The 18841-nt window shown below is 46.0% G+C and overlaps 7 protein-coding genes across 7 annotated transcripts; 6 read left to right on the forward strand and 1 right to left on the reverse strand.

Moving 5' to 3' along the window:
• The first annotated feature begins 5593 nt into the window (after nt 1–5593).
• On the forward strand, nt 5594–7811 carry LOC3290689 (protein trunk). The gene has a single exon (XM_563293.5). The coding sequence runs from the start codon at nt 6511–6513 to the stop codon at nt 7360–7362; it is 852 nt and encodes a 283-aa protein (XP_563293.4). The 5' UTR covers nt 5594–6510; the 3' UTR covers nt 7363–7811.
• A 1930-nt stretch (nt 7812–9741) lies between these two features.
• LOC11175856 (NPC intracellular cholesterol transporter 2) lies at nt 9742–10897 on the forward strand. Its single transcript, XM_003436215.2, has 2 exons — nt 9742–10384; nt 10455–10897. Exons 1-2 carry the CDS (start codon nt 10318–10320, stop codon nt 10838–10840), a joined length of 453 nt encoding a protein of 150 aa, XP_003436263.1. The 5' UTR covers nt 9742–10317; the 3' UTR covers nt 10841–10897.
• Nucleotides 10898–11337: 440 nt separating this feature from the next.
• On the forward strand, nt 11338–12050 carry LOC1273116 (NPC intracellular cholesterol transporter 2). Its single transcript, XM_312068.6, has 2 exons — nt 11338–11495; nt 11592–12050. The coding sequence occupies exons 1-2, from the start codon at nt 11429–11431 to the stop codon at nt 11975–11977; spliced, it is 453 nt and encodes a 150-aa protein (XP_312068.4). The 5' UTR covers nt 11338–11428; the 3' UTR covers nt 11978–12050.
• An 89-nt stretch (nt 12051–12139) lies between these two features.
• On the forward strand, nt 12140–12826 carry LOC1273115 (uncharacterized). Its single transcript, XM_312067.6, has 2 exons — nt 12140–12299; nt 12386–12826. The coding sequence occupies exons 1-2, from the start codon at nt 12230–12232 to the stop codon at nt 12760–12762; spliced, it is 447 nt and encodes a 148-aa protein (XP_312067.4). The 5' UTR covers nt 12140–12229; the 3' UTR covers nt 12763–12826.
• A 982-nt stretch (nt 12827–13808) lies between these two features.
• Nucleotides 13809–14542, forward strand: LOC1273114 (uncharacterized). Its single transcript, XM_312064.6, has 2 exons — nt 13809–14116; nt 14196–14542. The coding sequence occupies exons 1-2, from the start codon at nt 13927–13929 to the stop codon at nt 14468–14470; spliced, it is 465 nt and encodes a 154-aa protein (XP_312064.5). The 5' UTR covers nt 13809–13926; the 3' UTR covers nt 14471–14542.
• A 1566-nt stretch (nt 14543–16108) lies between these two features.
• LOC5667648 (NPC intracellular cholesterol transporter 2) lies at nt 16109–16986 on the forward strand. Its single transcript, XM_001688308.3, has 2 exons — nt 16109–16613; nt 16679–16986. Exons 1-2 carry the CDS (start codon nt 16436–16438, stop codon nt 16954–16956), a joined length of 456 nt encoding a protein of 151 aa, XP_001688360.2. The 5' UTR covers nt 16109–16435; the 3' UTR covers nt 16957–16986.
• LOC1273113 (NPC intracellular cholesterol transporter 2) lies at nt 16973–18014 on the reverse strand. Its single transcript, XM_312063.5, has 2 exons — nt 17859–18014; nt 16973–17781 (listed from the first exon to the last, which is right to left on the reverse strand). The coding sequence occupies exons 1-2, from the start codon at nt 17935–17937 to the stop codon at nt 17405–17407; spliced, it is 456 nt and encodes a 151-aa protein (XP_312063.2). The 5' UTR covers nt 17938–18014; the 3' UTR covers nt 16973–17404.
• Nucleotides 18015–18841: the final 827 nt, after the last annotated feature.

The raw sequence follows: 18841 nt of genomic DNA on the forward strand, positions 1-18841 counted from the left end.
CGCGTAAATCCTGGTAAGATTGTTTACCCCACACCGCCGACGAATGTAACGTGTGTAGAGAGTGTATTAACTTTTCACAATTGATTGGACGGACAATGTGGTCGACCCCAGTACAGGGCAGGTGACGATGGATGGTGACAATTTTTACTTTGCTTTTCCGACCGAACAAAAACCGTGTCCCCTTGATGTTTCTGAACGGTTAAAGCCACTAGTGCGTAATCCACAGGACACTGGTGCGGACAGTTTTAGAGGATAGCCGTAACGAATGGTCCAGAGGCAACAGGCGGGCGAGCTCATCCATGGTTGTGGCATGCTTGCGGTGAGGGATGAAACGTAAGAAAACAAGAAAGAATGGCAGGGACATTTGCAATACCACACACATCCAGGGAATTTCTCAATATCAGAACATCTTTGGCAACCGGTGCGGGATCGGTGCGTTAGTCCCCCGCTCTTGAGTTTCCCGAGCGAAAGCGTCCTCCCTATTCTCGAGATCTACACCGCTGCGTGTCCAAGGGCTTAGATTTTTAGTGTGACATTTGTGGTAAATTCCAGCAAGTCCTGTCTCGCACCGCAGGGAATTGTAAACGTTTTCCCGTGGGGAGTAGTCCATTATTCAAGCCGGGCGATTTTCGCGCAAAATTGGGTGCAGATTTGATTGAAATATACAGTCACAGTGATTCTCTAGAGCACAAACTTGCTATTAATGGTATCGGGCACTGATTTGATAACATCTTCCAGGGGACGGACAAGCTGACCAAGGGTACAGCGAAACATTCCGCAAGATCGCTGAAGCGCGGTTAATTTGTGAACGCGAAAAGAATTTACGCCAATAAGCGGGGCAGTTAGGTGCACTTGGGTTTGGAAGTGATAGAGAGATCGTAGATTAAACGCTTGCCCCTGTCGTGGCTTTTCCTCATCATCACCATGCGGAGGAAGAAGTTTTGTGATAGCGATATTCTTCGTGCGGCTGGTGCCGGTAAACAGTCCAAGGCGTACGGTAATTAATTAGTGCGAAATGGAAACTTTCCACCGGTTACGGATCACCGATATGCTTGGGCTTTAGATATTCCAATCACAAGGCAACTCAGGCAGGAATGCCAAAGGCGATAATGGTGAATAATGGAGATAGAAGTAGAGAACTACAAAAAATTAAATGCGAACCAACAGCGTAGGTCCTGGCGGTCCTGGTTTGCAAAAATAATAAGGCAACATTAAGTGTGGCATTAAGATGGTAGGTGGATTGGCACACGATGGTCGCTGGTGCTGGTGCTTTGTTCGAGCGCACCACTGGGGCGCCGCTGCCGGACACGGGCAAACACGGGCAAGGGATTTATGGAATTTTTAATAACATTCTAATGGAAGCTGTCGGTGAACGAAGGGCGAAGAGTCGCGAGAAAAATGATGCATTTCGCACAGGCAAGGACCAACTTTGAAGATCATTAGCCGGGGTGCTTTGAGTTTAATAAGCCGAAAGGTTCCATTCTACGGTGGAGCGTTTATTGCTGCAATATTACTTAAAAATTTCATAGCATGTATGAACCGTCGCAGCAATGAGTGCTTGTATTGGTTTTTTGTATTGAAAAGTGAAGCTAATGAAATTAATTGATATTGTTAATATATATAAGTACATAAATTATGTATAAAAATATACTTAAAGCTAGATACATTCCATCACACGAAATTAAAGTAACCTGACTATAATAATAACATTTCCTACGTCAAACACAAGAGACAACTATGGCTTCTGGCACATTATAGTCACGGCAGTGGGAGTCACAGGGAGTGAAGAGAATCGAAACCCCCATCCTGTCACCGCAAAGCCTTAATCCTGGCCGACCGTTCGATTATCCTTTTGGCATTGTGTAGCTTCACCTATAGCGTCGCTACCAATTGATTGCAGCTGAACGGTAGGGAAACGGAAAGGGAAACTCCAATCAACCATTGTTCTCGCCTACAGGATCTTGCCATGGAACCTATCTTACTGCGAGAGTGTTTTCTTTTCCTTCGCTGAGGAGTTAAACCTTTAAAAAGAAACTGATTTACGAAGAGTAGGGAACAGTAGAAAGAACACGAATCGGGAAACGTTTCGTTAAGAAAACCCTTATTTAAAGACATACAGACGCAATCCGTGGAATGTGATCACGCTTCAATTTCTATCATTGCACACCGTAATTTAACATCCTTTTCAGTTTGCCGTGGTAAAGCATTGCGACTAGCGTTGGCTCATTGAATTGTTTTCGTTTAATTCACACCATCCAACACCCTGGAAACGATTGCACTTGACAGTGACATCGCTGCCCGGCTAATTTGGCTTCAGCGGCAGCAGCAGAAGCAGTACCATCAAAACAGCCAATTTTTAACGAGCTCATTAGCATAATCATCATCCTCGATCATCGTCGCGATCAATTGACTTTTCCTCGAGGCACGTCACACATCGCTGCATATCGGTTGCTGTGGCTCCCGACCGAGCATGAGCGCTGATGCAACAGATTGCAGTAGATCTGGATGGTAGCCTGCGCGCGAACAGATTGTTCCTTTTTGCCCAAGTGTCCCTTTCCACACTCTATTTCCACACACACACACAGAGCCCTAGACGCGCGCGAGCGAATCAACGATGAACATCCGCTGTGTATGTTTGGCTGTTTTTAAAGTGAATAAAAAATCCATTTCAATTCAGGAGGGTTGCGTGTGGAAGTATCTTCGGTGGCTTGGTAATGCATGCAGCCCCGGCACTGTACTCACCCTACAAGGAAACGTTTTCACCGCGCAGAACGCTGGAATGGGGTGATGTTTCGCTCAGCACAATCCCGGAGGGGACTTTTGGGAGAGGATGTTTTAGAAGGCTAATTGAGCGCACCGACCGAGCAGAGTGAGGAAGGCTGGCTCGTGCGGAAATCATTGCGTGTAAACAAGGGTCGAGCTGGCAAACTGATGATGTGTGCCGTGATTCGGGTGTTCAAGTGGGTGACGGAGATTTTATTTACAGCTGCAAAGGGTGTGTTTACACGGTGTATTATGCGATGTTGTACAAATGACTTCGTAATGGGTCACGGGGTATTCGGTTTGGTTGGGATAGAGGAGCCGAAGAATGAGGCGTGTGAAATTCGGCGGGAAAGAGATGTCGATCTTGTCAAAAAGTACTGCTTTAGTTGGTTTCTCCATCGAAGCTATTGCTTGGAGGATATTTGTTAGTTTAGAATGGAAGATTTTACTTAAAATGTAGCTAATGATACATTAAATTGTAAATAATACAGTAAAGCTTTCTTCAAAACTTAACTATCTGGAAGGAAATTATTGGCATTCTGTTTAGAATTTCTTATTTTTAGTCTATATATATTCCATTTAATTTTAAGCAATACGGCCGAAGCCGTCCTTTCTGAATAATAAATATTCCATTGAATATAATATAATGGATCTTAGCAGGAAATGAAGAAAGAATGATTAATCATAATTAATAATATTACAATATTACATTATCATCTGTTAAAAGTTGAATGCATAGTGAGCACAAATTTATATGATTTGATTTGAAAAAAATATATATCGGTAAAAGTAGGTCAACATGATATCCAATTCAAATTATGTTATTATTCATATGAAGTTGTATTAAATGTTTATTGTGATATCCATAAAATGGATTCATAGGATCAATTATGGTTAGTCAAACAATATTTTAAAATTATAGAACGAATTCAATACGCTTAACAAAAATACAAACAACCTGTTACAAGCAATAAATGCAGCTAAGAAACGCCGACCCTTTTGTGTGCCCATCGACACTGCAAATCAACGCCGAAAATTATAACTTTCTTCCACATTGCTCTACCACATTTTCGTGCCGTGCAGCAAATTACTACACTGGCTTAAACACTAGTTAGCCACGAGAAGTGCTGATGAATTTAATTAGCCAACACCGGTGGTTAACCAGCGCCACACAACAATCACCAGCAGGCACAGGGTTCATGCAAAAGTATCTTCCACTTCCCGTTCCTTGCAAAAGAAGGTTGCTTAAAAATGTCACTACACCAAAGATAAATACTGGGAAACTTTAATTTCATTGCCAGCACACAAGCTCTTCGTGCAGGCCGGATGTAATTTCTATGATTGCGTTCGCACTCGAAATGATTGAGCAGTTTGATCCAACCTCTGGGTCATTCGGGTGCCGGGGAAGTTGTGTGCTCTTTTTTGTGGCTGTTGTAAATCGGATCGGCGCAGAAATGAAATTAAAAAGCGGAAACGTCCGCACAATCGTACCGAGGAAATGGTTGTTTTCTGCCCGGCGACACGTGTGAAATGTAATGAATTTAATGAAACCTTTTCGATGCGCTCTTTACAGCGACGTGCAGTGGAAAGACGGAAACATGTGTGCGATGGGGTGGCGATAGCGGTGAAAATTATTATTTGAAAAATTGCATTAAAACCAAGGCGATATGATGGTGTCGGTGCAGCTCCGTTTTCGAAGAAATCAATTTCACATCCAACCTAGGGAGGTTAGGAAAAGCATAAGAGCACCGTGTATGAAAAGAAGAAAGGTTAAAATATAAAAAAAACACACACCTACTCGCAGGATTTTACAAGACACGCATTTACAGGAATGGAGTCGGAAGCATTCGGAATTGAATTACGGAAAGATCTCTTTGATAGCTTTGTGCATCAAACGAACGGTGTTTCGCGGTGCGCGGATGATGTCGGAAATCGGGTGTGTGGTAATGGTGGTACGCTGGTAAGATTAAATTTATCCTTCATTCCTCACATCCCGTTCGGCACACGCTACATGGGTGAGGGAAGCTCGAATGCTGTCGATAATTCCTCTCACACACATGACGCTCGCATGCCTCCACGCTGTTTGTCGGGGTGAAAGCGGAAGGGCGATGTCATTCTCCTTCCCGGGGTCGTCGACAAAAATCGACGGAAAATTCAACAAATTCAATATTTTGCGATACGCGCGTGATACCATGTTCCTTTGCAACGACACAATGAACCTCCCAGCAGACGACAATCCCTCCGCGTTCGCTGAAGTTTACAGCCGATCACTAATCCGATCACAAACGGACGTTATGGTGACAGTTCCTACAGGCACCACACATCACATGATGATGGTGAGAATCCCGTTTGGGAGATTTCAAAAGAGAAGACTCGAAATCCCCTCAGCATTCCGTTTCGTTATCACATTATCACGGAGGCGTACTATTTCCTGGGCCTGCAAACCAGAAGGTAGCAAAGGGATGGTGGGCAGTGGTCTTTTGTTGGCCTTGAATTCCGTAACGTTTTCGAATGTCGCGATTCGGCGAGATGAAAATAGGAAGGCGTATTCCTTTCCCCGGGAGCTGTCCCCGATTTAAGCCTGGCGCACGCTTTTGACTACCACAAAGTTAATGTCTTCGTCATTGTTTCCGCGCTTGGTGGTACTTCTGCTTTTGCGTGCTGGTACTGGTGATGGTGCTGGAATCCCCACCACCAAGGGTACACTGTACCACAAAAACAAATTGGCGAAAAATTAGTCTACGACGCTACCAGTTGTTTGATCACCACTGGCAGCAATACATCGCCACCGGTCCACGTAGGCCTGTCGCCTACGAGCTACCTGAAGCCTACTTCGCTGTACGGGGTCTGGCACGAGTTCAAAGCGAAACGTCAAAGTCGTTTGCAAAGTAAACAAACACCGCCCACCCTTTTCGCGAAAGCTACCCGGGCAGGGTGCAGGGGCCATAACAAGACGGCCACCAGACGGGGTGAGAGGGGGCAATGGGACAGGTAGACCTGCCTGCACGGAACGCAGGCAGACGAGTTGTCGAAAAACGTAACCATCGGCAGGCAGTGTGGTCACTGCCTCACACACGCGCTGCCCATGTTGGCACACGGCAGTCGACGATCGTTGGCAGGTAGGTAGCGAAGGGTTCGTTCTGCTGCCGTGTGCGAGCGAGACAGCGAAGGCGCGCATCCCTGCCCGCAGGTGTAAGCGAGAGCAGCTGCGAGGTTGCTATAAAACTGTCCACACACTATCATTACCCCTTGTTCACGACGACAGCGTGCCATCAGTCTGCCAACGAATTTGGCACCAACAAGATCACAATCACGGAAGACCGTAAGGACGAGCGGACGAGCAAAAGAAGAAAGACTTTCACACTGTGCGTGTGTGTGTGTGGTGCAGTTGTTGTGGTACGTTATGCCCAGGAAAGTCGTACGAGTTGCTTACTAAGCTAGATTAGTAACACAGTAGGCGGAAAGAAGAGATATACGAGAGAGAGAGAGAGACAGTGTAAATCGACAAACGATCAAGTGAATCAAGGGACCAGTTTCGGGAAGAGTGGTGTTGAGTTCGGTGTGACCAGTTTGACAGCTTCGTCTGTCCCTTGGCTTCCAGCAGTGTCCACAGTGTCTGCCTGTTTGTGTGTATGATAGTGTGTGCGCGCGCTTCTGTGTGTTATGATTAGCCTCCGCTAGGGACTGGTCGTTGCCACATCGCATCTTGTTTGTATTTACTGTCCCCGAACACAGTCCAACCACACCATGTTGCGGAGGGCACTGGTGGCCGCAATGTTGCTGCTGCTGACACTGATCCTGCTACAGTGCGACGGTCGTGCGCTGAAGCGAGGATCGAACGACAACGACGACGGTTACAGCTTCCTTTCGAAGCAGAGCGAGAACGCTTGCGGGCAGCTGCCACCGCCGGTGCTGACCGAAATACTAGGACCGGCGTTCAATCCACGCTACATGAGCATCGAGGAGCCACCGGTAGCGGACAGCGGTGACCACGCGAACCCGGCCGGCAAGCGAGACGCGGAACCGTTCCCCCCGTTCTACGTCGACGATACGTACTCGCTCGAGCTGAGCAACAAGCCGGCCTGGGAGGTGAGCCACGTCTCCGAGTCGATCCCGCACGGCGACGGGGATGCACGAGTCCGAACCCGGCGCGATCTGTTCAACGACATCCTGGAGACGATGGCGGAACCGGCAGCGGACACAACGGCAGCAGAGGCGGACGATGGTAGCAATCCGGCAGCAGCCCGCCCGGTCCGATCGTTCGGCGGCAAGGGACGCACGCGATCGCCCAGTACCGGCGGTTCGCCCCGGCCCTGGGAGTGTGAGGCAAAGATCCGGTGGATCGACCTCGGGCCGGAGTACTTTCCGCGCTTCCTGCGCACGGTCGAGTGTACGCGGCAGAAGTGCTGGTACGGCCACTACTCCTGCCAGCCGCGCTCGTTCACGGTGAAGATCCTGCGGCGGCGGACGGGCGAGTGCGTGCAGAGCGACCGGTTGCGGCGCATCGGCGTCGACGGGCTGCCGGGCGAGCTGCGCGAGCTGTGGGTGTGGGAGGAGCGGGCCGTCAACTTTTGCTGTGACTGTGCGCCAGCCTTTTGAGGGCGGGCTGCTTTCCGGCCGGTGGCAATGTTGTATAGTTAAGCGTTTATTTAAAAAACAAAAATACCAAACTCCTTCCTTCACTCCTCCCCCTCCCTCGCTTCTAAGCTCGCACATCTTAATGTTGACATTCGGATAAGTGGCCAAAAAACCCTGCAGCAGTTTAGTTTTAAGAAAGACAGAGCCGTTGGAGCCGTGCCGGAACCGTGTACATATAGTCGTTAAGGGGGGTTTTTCGGCGGATAGCAGGAACCAGCGCCAAGACGATCGTTTTGCCCGTTATTTCGCTTGGGCGAGTCCTGCAGCCCAACAACACGAGCCGGGGCTGTCGTGTACGTGCGCCTGAGCAGGGCGCGCCTGTGTAGGTGTGTGTGTGTGTGTGTTGGGAGTGTGTGATGACCGAAATAAATATACCGAAAGCTTACCGCTGCCCAGCAGTGGACTGAGAAGATTACTGCGTTTTGTTTCTGGTTGTTCACAAATGCCTAAGAGTGTGTGCTGAGAAGAAGAAAAAAAAAATGCAAGAAAAAGGGACCTTGAGATAGAGGCGTAAGTATGCGCTGTTGGTGCGTTTGTTTGTTTTGCTTGTTTTATTTCGCTACCCGTTTGCTGCCAAAGTGTTGTTACCTCGATGATTTTATTTTCGCTTCTACCGGAACGATCTACCGCTACGCACGGGCTGGGTAAAGGGATCATCGAAAAGGCAACAGACTAGGCCACACTTACTGGTGGGCCGGTAGAAAGGATGAATTTTTGGCCAATTGCACTTACCCTGGGCTGTGTGAGAAGAAAGAGGGTGCTGCTAATTTCGTTCGTCCTTGTTCAGTTTTGCATAAATATTGAAAATTAGCTGTATCGCGATGAGCCATACGGTCGAGAGGAGGGAAACTCCAGAAGCTAGATTCTGCCCACCGTTGGAGAGGCCCAATGCATATTCATAAACCGTAGCAAACGAATGGGCGCTTTTAGGAAAGGGGTGGTTTCACTGCTCTTCCACCGCAGCGTTCGAGGGTTGTTGTTGTTACTCTGCACTTGTGTTTTTTATGGCGTAAACGTGTAAAGATTGTGATTGCATAAGTGATTGTGTTTAACTGCTTGATGGTAATGTGTCGCTGGTAGGAAGATGTAATGTTTATAAATAAATAGATTGAATTTAATTGTCTGCTTAAGGAGAAGATCATCTTGTGTTTAAATTCATATTTAAACAGACAGAACTTCACACTTCGAAGCATAAAAGGCGAATCTATGCCCTAGTCTGATGCGTATGTTTTAAGTATTGGAAAAGTGTAAGAAAAAACATTAAATTTGTTATTGTAAATGGCTCATAGATAGTAAATACAAGAGAGTAGGCATGATTAGAATACGTCCTGCTCTAGAATCTTTGTTTAAGTTTTACTCTTTGTTAAATAGCAAATTGTTATCAAAATGAAGCTGCGTGCGATTTACAAACAAACATCAATCCATCCTCAGAACGGCAAATACAAAAAAAGAGCGATTTTTCAGAAATGTCTCATTATTAATGCATGTTCATCGCTTGATGTTTTAATGGAAAAAGTCTTACCACAACTCAGAAGCTCCCCCACTCACCACAGTGAAGTATAAAGTTCCTCCAGAGACGTTGTTCCTGACGCTGCGTGCTGCAGCATGAAAGCGTGTCCATTAGCATATCACCAGCCGGTGTTTCGCTGCTGGATAGCACACAATCCCTTAACCAACGGCTAAAGAATTTTCCCGCGCGGTTTTCCTCTACCACATTGCGCACCAAGGTGTGTTGCAAGGAATCTGTCCGACATACTGCAGCGTTTTGATACCTGCCAGCAACCGGTGGGTTTAGTTGAGCAAATATTTTACCGTATCAATTACACGCTAAATCTGATGGGTAAACGTTATACCCCTGTGTCCCCGTCGGAGCAGTTGGTGGTAATTACCATTATCGTGTCCGATTACACAACAGTTATGTTACGCACACACACAAAAAAAACCCATGCCAAACATACAGAAATGCGTCGACATTGTTTATTTCGTGGCGGATAGTTTCGCAGTAGAAACGTTCTGGAAACAAACCACCCAACAGTATCAGTTACGCACGATTGTTTATTATAGGTATGTTGTCGCCGTGGACGTGTTTCGTTCTTCGATCGTACGTTGTTTAAATCGTATCTTGATGCCGTTGATAAGATACGTAAGATGGTAAGCTCAATTAATAACACTACAAGAAATGATATAATATAATAATGCATTGCTGCATTAGTCTTAAGAAATTCACACGCTGCGCATTGCGATTCCGGGACATTTTGGGTAATCAATCGGCATCGGACATCGGGTAATCCATAATTTGGGCGATTAATCGTGTTAATAGTAAAATAAGTCTTGTTAAAAATTCAAACGACATCGCTTAAAAACGGATATGCAACAGCTTCCCTATCGCAGGCAGCTCAAGGTAGCAAACATTGTTGCATCACGAAGTCACAAACACCTGGGCACGAATAACGCGCGTTTGCGAGCTTGATAATCAAACCCTGTCAAATGATTTTGTAGAAGGACATACCAACCAGGTCAACAAACAAAAACATAATGCAACCATAATTCAATAAAATGGTAAAGATTGTACTTTTCTGGCGCTTATCTTAAGCCTCCATCATTGTCCCTCACAAAGGTAGCGCTAAGGAAGCTACAAGGTAAGGAAAGAATTCGATTGTATGGGATGATCAATCCAATCGTCCAAATCATTGGTAGGTTTCACCGAAAACCAATCCGTGTGGTGCTGTTGCCGTGTGTCGGTCCTCGATAAGATAAGTAACTATAACCTACAGCAACCGAGTTTGTGTTGTAACGTCACGAGGCAGAGTGCATCGGTGAAAATAAATACATGTTTTCGACTAGTTTTCGGGACAGTTGAGCGTGAGGCAAGCTATTGGATAGTGTTTGGAAAGTTAAACTACAGAGTACAACAAAATGCTTAAAGCGGTGCTGATTGCCGTCTATCTTCCGTCGTTAATTTACGGCATTGCTGTGAGACCATGTGAGTGCAGAAAGTACTAGCATTCGAAAGCATCATCACAAACCTTCCCCACTGCTGCCCACCATTGCAGGTGCCAACAATGCTCCCGTTCCGCAGGAAGTACGCGTCGTTGGCTGTACCGCCGAACCGTGCACGGTGCAGATCGGTGGGCTGGTGGACATGGATCTAGACTTTGTGGCACCCCGGGCCACTAACGGTATGCGCGCCACCCTGGACATCTTTCTTGGAACGTTTCGGGTGCCGTACGATCTGCCGGTGGAGCAGCAGAATGCGTGCAACTTTTTGAAGGATGGCAACTGCCCGTTGACGCCCGGTGAGTTTGTCAACTACCATCTGAGCACACCAGCGGCAGCACCGTTCGCGGGCATCACCGTTGATCTGCAGCTGCAGCTTGCAGACGATAATGGACAGGCCCTGCTTTGCTTCCGATCATCGGCTAGAATTGTTTCGGGCTAAACTATGGGATTTGGCACTTGTTGAGTGAGGAATAAAAATAGCTGTTTCCAAGTAAAAGTATCTGATTTATAGTTTTTTGTAGTCTTGCAGGTCTTAATATAGCTTCTCGCTCCAACCTTTGTGACTTACGTGTCATTTCCAGCGAATTTTTTTAACGAAAATCTCGGATATTTCGTGAAACTCTACAACTATCGTGAGTTCCTCGCACCTATATTCTTCATAGTAAACAATTCTCCCATTACTTGTCATATTACGTTCCAAAATGATTGGTCATGGGAAAGGTTTATCGCAGCACGCAAACGGTTGAATCATGCCAGTCCCGAACGCGAGGAAGTGAGCATTGCGGTGCCGCCAAACGGAACGGCTGCTAATCTGTTTAATCTCCATCTTTAATCCACAACGATTGGCTGACGTTCATCGGCCCGAGGATAACCAGCAGGCGATAAAGTGTAACGGCACGGCGTGATAAGATACAAATGTATCAGTTGGTAATTGGCTATTTTACTCTTAAATATCCGGCACCTAGCGCCGAACGAAGCAGTACCGTGTATCATTAACCAGTAACCAAAGACCCGCCAGTATTTCACGATGAGAAACATTCTGTTCGTAGTTGCCTGCCTTCCGGCCCTGGCGTTCGGTCTTGCGGTGAGGCCTTGTAAGTATTTGCTCGTTGATGCTCCTGTTCCGCTAGTGTAGCAAAAACATAAGCCTGTACTTTAACACTTGTTCCTATGCATTACTTCTCTGGCAGGTGCCAACAATGCACCCATCCCGCAGGATGTGCGCGTTGTAGGCTGCACGGTAGAACCCTGCGTCATCCCGATCGGCGGTATGGTCGATATGGACTGTGACTTCGTTTCGCCCCGTGCCTCCCAGACGGTCCGGGCGACGCTGGACATCTTTTTGGGCGATTTCCGTGTACCGTACGATCTGCCGGCCGATCAGACGAATGCATGCAACTTCTTCGAAGCTGGCAGCTGCCCGGTGACGGCGGGTGAGTTCATCAACTATCACCTGAGCACACCGGCGGCGGCACCGTTCGCGGGCATTACCGTCGACCTGCAGCTGCAGCTTACCGACGACAACGACCAGCCACTGTTCTGTTTCCGCTCGTCTGCACAGATTGTGGCCGTCTAATGTGTGTAATAGAAATACAAATGTAATAAAATTGACTGATTGGATTGGGTTGGAAAAAAAACTCACCCCTCAATTTCTGTTTTGCACCTTGCCTCGTGTTTGACGCGATTATACCATCGACTTATCTTATCTGATTAGCGTGCTTTAAAACCCGGGCAAATGGTTTATCACCTTCACCTTCACTTCAAGCACGCTCAGTAGACTGTGAAAGGCGGTAGTAGTTACAGCACGGTCCATAGCAAGGATTGCAAGATGTTCAAACAAGTCGTAGCAGTGGTGCTGTTGTTCGCAGCAGTTGCTCAGGGGTTGGAAATTATTCAATGTAAGTAGCTGCGCGTGGATGGGAGTGATTGTATGCGTCCGTTTGCCACCAAAAATGAAGACAAAACCTTCCTATCATCCGTCTAGGCTCCAATAATCGGCCCACGCCCCAGGAAGTGACCGTGCCGGGATGCACTAGCCTGCCCTGCCAGGTCCCGAACCAATCGGACTTTAACTTTAGCGTGCGCTTCGCACCAACCTTCCCAACCAACACACTGACGGTGGATGTGCGTGCATCGCTGTTGGGTCTGTTCCTGCCCTACGAGGTACCGGAGCATCTTCGCAATGGCTGCAACAACATTAACACTTCCTGTCCGCTGACGGCCGGGCAATCCGTAACGCTGACCGGTACGGCACCGGTCGAGGCTCCGCTCACGGGCGTCACTGTTACGATGGAGTTCGAAATAACGGGCGATGGTGGACAGGTGGCCGTTTGTTTTGCCGCCACCGTGACGCTGCTGTAATGCGGGTGGAAGGCGTTACAAAGGTTACACAAGGGTAATAAAGCAGATGTTATATCGCATCATACATCAGGTCATTAAAATTATTTTTGTCCGAACATGGATTACTTGCAATATTTGGGAATATAAAAAATACATATGTCTGCGTCATAAACATACCAGAGATAAATATCGGATAAGACCCCCCGCAGAAACAGCGCACACTCATCAACAGCAAAATTAACAATGTGACGTCAAGCCCTCATCCCAAAATATGATGCAATTCAAAACAAACAATGATTCTGAAAATAATTTAAATTAAATTATAAAAACAGCATAATATAATAGGTAAATTGTTGTTATGGTTTCATATGTAAATTTCGGGACTGTTTGCCTTTTTTGTTTTGTTTCAAAGCTTAACTCACAATAACGCCTGATGGAAGGTATTGCCTTACCCCTGAATCCCTGATGTACTAAAATGAGTACTAAAAAGCCAGCTACACGAAGCTTCCGTCTAAAACCATCAAACCCAGGCTAAATTTTACTTGCGCCTTTAATTATAGAATACGCAACCCGATGGACTTTGCTGAATACGGTTCACGCTCCTGCAAAATGAGAGAAAACCAACCCACAAAAATCAAATGATTTCGTCAATGAATTCTATGGCAGCTCGCAGGCACGCTTCATGGCTTGCTTTATCGACGCTACCCTTTTCCTGATAAGGATATGCTGCTGTTACGCACCGTTACAGCGTAAAGAAGCGAGTTACGTTGACTCACAAGTGCTAAAGGTAAATTGAATTGGAAAAACGTGAATGCCGACGCTGTGAAGCTTATCGTACTATACAATTGATTAGCTCATTGCTCAGGTGTTCATATAATTAGAAAACGTAAGGAACCCCGCGGAACCTTTGCGACAGTAGCACAGGGAGATCATCGTTGCACGATAACTGGGCCACAACTTCTTGCAGGTGTCCCGAACACCTGCACTCCGGTTCGGATAAGATTAGTCGCCGCATCAAGGTGATTTGCACCATCGACAGATGTACCGTGGTATAAAAACATGCGTACCCGATCCTCGGACAGTCAAGTACAGGGACACCAGCGTGCAGACCGTTCGAGTCTCGTATGTGAAGACAGCACCAAGAGCAGCGCAAAGCAAGACAACAGTCAACAGCTCATCGCCTGAATGATGTATCGTTACGCCGTTCTGCTAGTGGCCCTCGTTGCCAGCGGTAGCCTTACGGAGGCACTGCAGACTCGTGCCTGTACCAACCAACGCCCGCAACCGGCCAGCGTGGAGATCACCGGATGTGCACAGATGCCCTGCGAGTTGATTCGTGGTAGCGATGTTGCCATGCGTCTTGAGTGGGAAGCACGTAAGTAAAGCGGGATGGTGTTGTCTTTGTCGTGAAAGCCAGTCTATAATTTCTTTATTTGGTTCCAAAATTTTCACAGCATTTGCCGCTCAAACGCTGCAGCATCGTGTGGTAGCTACCGCTCTAGGCATCACTGCACCCTACGAGCTGCCCCCGGACCGTGCCAACGCTTGCAACTGGCTGGACGGTTCGGCTTGCCCGATCAGCCAGGGTGAAGACATCGTCAGCACACTGAGCATGCCGGTACTGCCAATCTACCCGCTGGTCAGCCTAGTCATTGAAGTCAGCATTCTGGATGAGCAGGCGCGTACACAAACGTGCTTTGCTATCGATGCTCGTGTGGTCGTTGCTTGAGGAGAACATCGTGATATTTAATTGGTTAAACTACACTTTAAAGTTATAGAATATATTTATAACGATTCAAAACTGGTGTTAATTTATTTGATTTTAGTATTCAAGTTCGTTTACTATACTTATCCGAGTTGATCAGTTTGTTCAATTCATTCCGGTAGTGCCGTGAAAGGTGTACATTAAATTATTCTACTCCTTCAATTCAACCGTACGTTCCAAAGGTAAAGTATCGTATAATGGATAATGTTCTACTCAGAATGATGGTGACCACTTCGATGTTATTTATGTTGTAGTTTGTATAACATTAGAAATAGATATTCAAATGCATTCGATTGAACCAGATATCGATGTAGATAAACATCTTAACAGTTGGTTTAAAATGCTTCATTTGTGCTTTAATAACAACTTTGAATTTAAAAATGGTCTTTATATTCGAATAAACGGTTTCATAATTGTTGATGTTAGTGCAATTAGTATTGATCTGACCTATAAAAACGAATAACTAATTTTGCACATGCATTGCAGGCAATACTAAAACTGTAATGAGAGTAGATTTCCTTTGATAAAAAATGACAATGTTGATTATCTTACTTATCTGAAAATTTCTACATTCTTTGTTGGAATCCCAATTCCAACCCAATGGAATCAAATATTCAAACATCAAACAACCCTGAAATGAGACTCGTTACCATATCTAAATGCGACCGTTATGTGAACCAGCAATGGAACCGTTACATACGCTAGCGCCATCTAAATGTCAATATGCTAACACATCTTTGTGAGGGTGTATGCTGCTTGTTTCGGTTTGGTAAAATAAATGTGTCTTTGAGTTATTACAATTTGGAAGAAAGTTCATTGAAGGTGAGCATTATATCATGAATTTGCAGGACAGCTATAAAGGTATAGTGAACGTTTTCTGTGATAGTAATTAAACAGTATTTAATTGTTTGCTCATTATGCTGGTATTACTGTACCCGGTAAATAGCACGGGATTATTTATGGAAAGTTTACAATGCACTAAGCTGTGCCACTTACTATCCATGAATTATTCACTTATGGGCATCTCAGTAAGGAGCTGGTGAACAAAGCTGTTTGGGTGAATTAGTAACTGAGATTCAATTTTGCCATTTGTACTTATCATATCTAAATCCTAATACGAACGAATAACTGCTGCTTATCAGCGATATTATTTTCTTATCAATAGCGCAAAATAAATAGCTGACGTTTAGAGATAACTATTCCAGCATTGTGAAAATAGGCATAGTTTTCACTAGGTGCTTATAATCTTTCTTTATTATCACAGCAGGCCACTGGAAGAAATCCAGTTCATTCGACCAAAAACGCGCCTAGGAACTTCAGACTTGTACGTCCTGAGAATCTCCCGGCAACCGCATGGTATCAGTAACGTAACGAAGTTAGCATTATCACCAGATCGCCCCATTGCTGGCTGCAAGATTCGTCAGCAAGCACTTGAACCCCGGACGCACGACGGTCGTGCGCTAAGAAGAAGTCCACATTCATCCGCTCATCCGTCATGAGAGCAAGTAAGCGCATAGCAGAAAAAGAAGAAGAACAAGCAGCTGTCGATTTGGCAAATCCAACCCCGATTATTGCAATTTGGTACCTCAAGTGGACCACCTGTTCACCAGGTATCGCGCCAGCTTATCGTCTACAGCAGTTAGTTATCATGGGATTCACTTCCATAAAATGTGGGGGGAAAAGAGTGAGGAAAAAAAAAACGTTTTGCCCCAGAGCACACCTATCAGCCGATGTACGTACGTTAGAGTGCGTTGGTACATAGTGACCATTTACAGCTTCTTGTAAGCCTATTGTGAGCAGATTTGAGGTACGTATATAAAATGGGACCCAAAATTTGGATAGCTTGTCAAACGTGGAAGCTCAACAGCGGTAGCAACACTGAAGCAAGTTCCAAATCCGGCACAACACACACACTCACAACAAGCAACCATGTTCCGAGCACTTCTCCTGATTGCCCTTGTGCCGGCTGTAGTGTACGGTAACGTTGGCCGTGCCTGTACCAACGGACGCCCGCAGGCCACCAATGTGAACATCCTGGGCTGCACTGCTCCGCCCTGTGATCTGGTGCGTGGACAGGATGTGATCGCTTACATCGATTTCACCACCGGTAAGTTGTGGGGAAGCCTTTTCCGTCGTGACTAGAGTGCTGATCGTGCTCCCGTTGTACTGTAGATCGTGCCGTTACCAGCATGACCACTGTGCCGACTGCGACGGCTCTTGGTATCACCGCTCCCTACCCGCTGCCGGCTGAGTTCGCCGACACCTGTGCCTGGCTCGAGGGCTCCAGCTGCCCGCTGAGCGCCAACGAGGACGTCACCTACCGTCTCACCATCCCAGTGCTCCCGATCTACCCGCTGGTTAGTCTGAGCATCGAGATCGATATTGTGGACCAGGCCGAAAACTCAGTGTCTTGCTTCGTTGTTGATGCCCGTGTTGTTACCGCTAACTAATAGAAATAAAAGCAAATCCTGATATTCAAATGTTTTCTTTTCGATTATCTTGATTCCACTCCAATGAAAAGTGTAAAGGCCGGGCTACATTGATCGTACTCGCACGCGTAATTTTGATTTTCACTAGCGCATCTGGGGGCGGCTGACCGAAGCATTTTGCCAAACAATTTGGAGCCGCTCCAGAAAATATGTTATTTTTCCATGTTTTTTACCTTAACTGGACTGAAAAAGCTTTGTAATTGATAGATGAATATGTTGTGCAAGTATTTCATCCGTTTTCGCATCAAAAAACGGTGAAAAAACAACTTAAATTTGAGATCCGGCACGACCATTCCCTTGATGACCAAAAAAAGCTTCCACCAGCCGCCGCCAGGTGCGCTAGTGAAAATCGAAATTACACTCAGGAGTACGGTCAATGTAGCCCGGCCTTAAGAACGTGTTCTGCGGCTTAGACTACTTTCGCTTCCAGCTGGAAACAGGTAGCAACTGTATTATCTTGATCAACCAGTTGCAGCTCCACGGTGAGACTCATCGAAGGATACACAGCTAGCACTGGTAGACGTAGCTCGTACGTAACATCTTCGTCCCGTGACACTGGGCACATGCCCCCTACAAGCCACTGGCAGCCATCTTTCCGATCGTCTGGCAGCTCGAACGGTACCGTCACTCCACCAAAGCTAGCGTGCACTTTCGGCACCAGGGCCGTCAGGTGTCGATCGGCCGTAAAGTCGACGAGAACGGCCGCATCCTGTCCCTTGGGTAGTTCACACGGTGCTGTCCGACATCCGGTCACATCGACCGCTACTGGTAGCGGTCCTTGCTTACCTGCGTAAAATAAAAAATGGTAAATCAAATGATAACAGTGAGGCGTTGCAATCATCGCACTATCGCTTAAGACTTACACTGATGTACAGTAACTACATCGGCAAACACAATGCTGGAAAAGCTGACGGAAAGCAACACTGCCACTAGGAGCTGCATCTTGCGTCAGAATGTGATGGTACGGAATGGTGAGAAGATACACTGGCGCACTTGCTTAAATAATGGAAGAAAGCTATTCAATCAAGCTTCATCCTACAAGCATGTGTTACACGGCTCGAGAGGATTGACTAGTTACATCTCGATAGGCATGGATTAGTTACCGTCCTGTTCGGTGAACATCTGGTTGCTTCAAGTGGAATGAAAGATAGTGTGGGGACAATGCACTCATTGTTTAGGGGGTTTGGTATAAGGGATAATCAGTTTGTTTGTGTTTTCTAATAAAAGGTGTTTAATTGAGTATTTCACAGTAATATTTGTACAATAAGTGTAAGCATCTTTTAAGAATGTGCACATTTTGGGAGTATTTCTGAACTTCTACTTAATCTATATCTTGCAATCGAATTTCACTAGAATCGTGGCGTAGAATAATTGTTTCATTACGGCTTATTAAATAAGCGAAAAGCGAATAGGCTCAAGTTCACAACATTGAGAATGATATATTGCTACCTACCGTACCTGTTACCTTTAGTGTGTACTGTACTGTACATCGACTCGATGCGTGATTGGACTACTGTCCACTAGAGAGCGCTAGTAGGTAATGTTAAGGGTGTAGATGGGAAACCCCGAACCATTCGTAGTGTACGCATGAAAAATAAACTAAAAAAACAAAAAACCAATAAAAATGAAGATCTGATTCAAGTGAAACACATCACAAAAATATTGGAGAATGGAATGATAAAAGACTCGTTAAATATTAATACGTTTTATACTGTTTGTATTGTTCTTCTTCTTCTTTTGGCTCAACAACCGTTGTCCGTCATTGCCTGCCTGTACCACTTGAGGGGTTGGCTTTCAGTGACTTGTGGATTATCCCCCCATAGCAGGATAGTCAGTCCTACGTATG

Source organism: Anopheles gambiae, chromosome 2 (assembly GCF_943734735.2).
Source record: "Anopheles gambiae chromosome 2, idAnoGambNW_F1_1, whole genome shotgun sequence".
Lineage (NCBI taxonomy): Eukaryota > Metazoa > Arthropoda > Insecta > Diptera > Culicidae > Anopheles > Anopheles gambiae.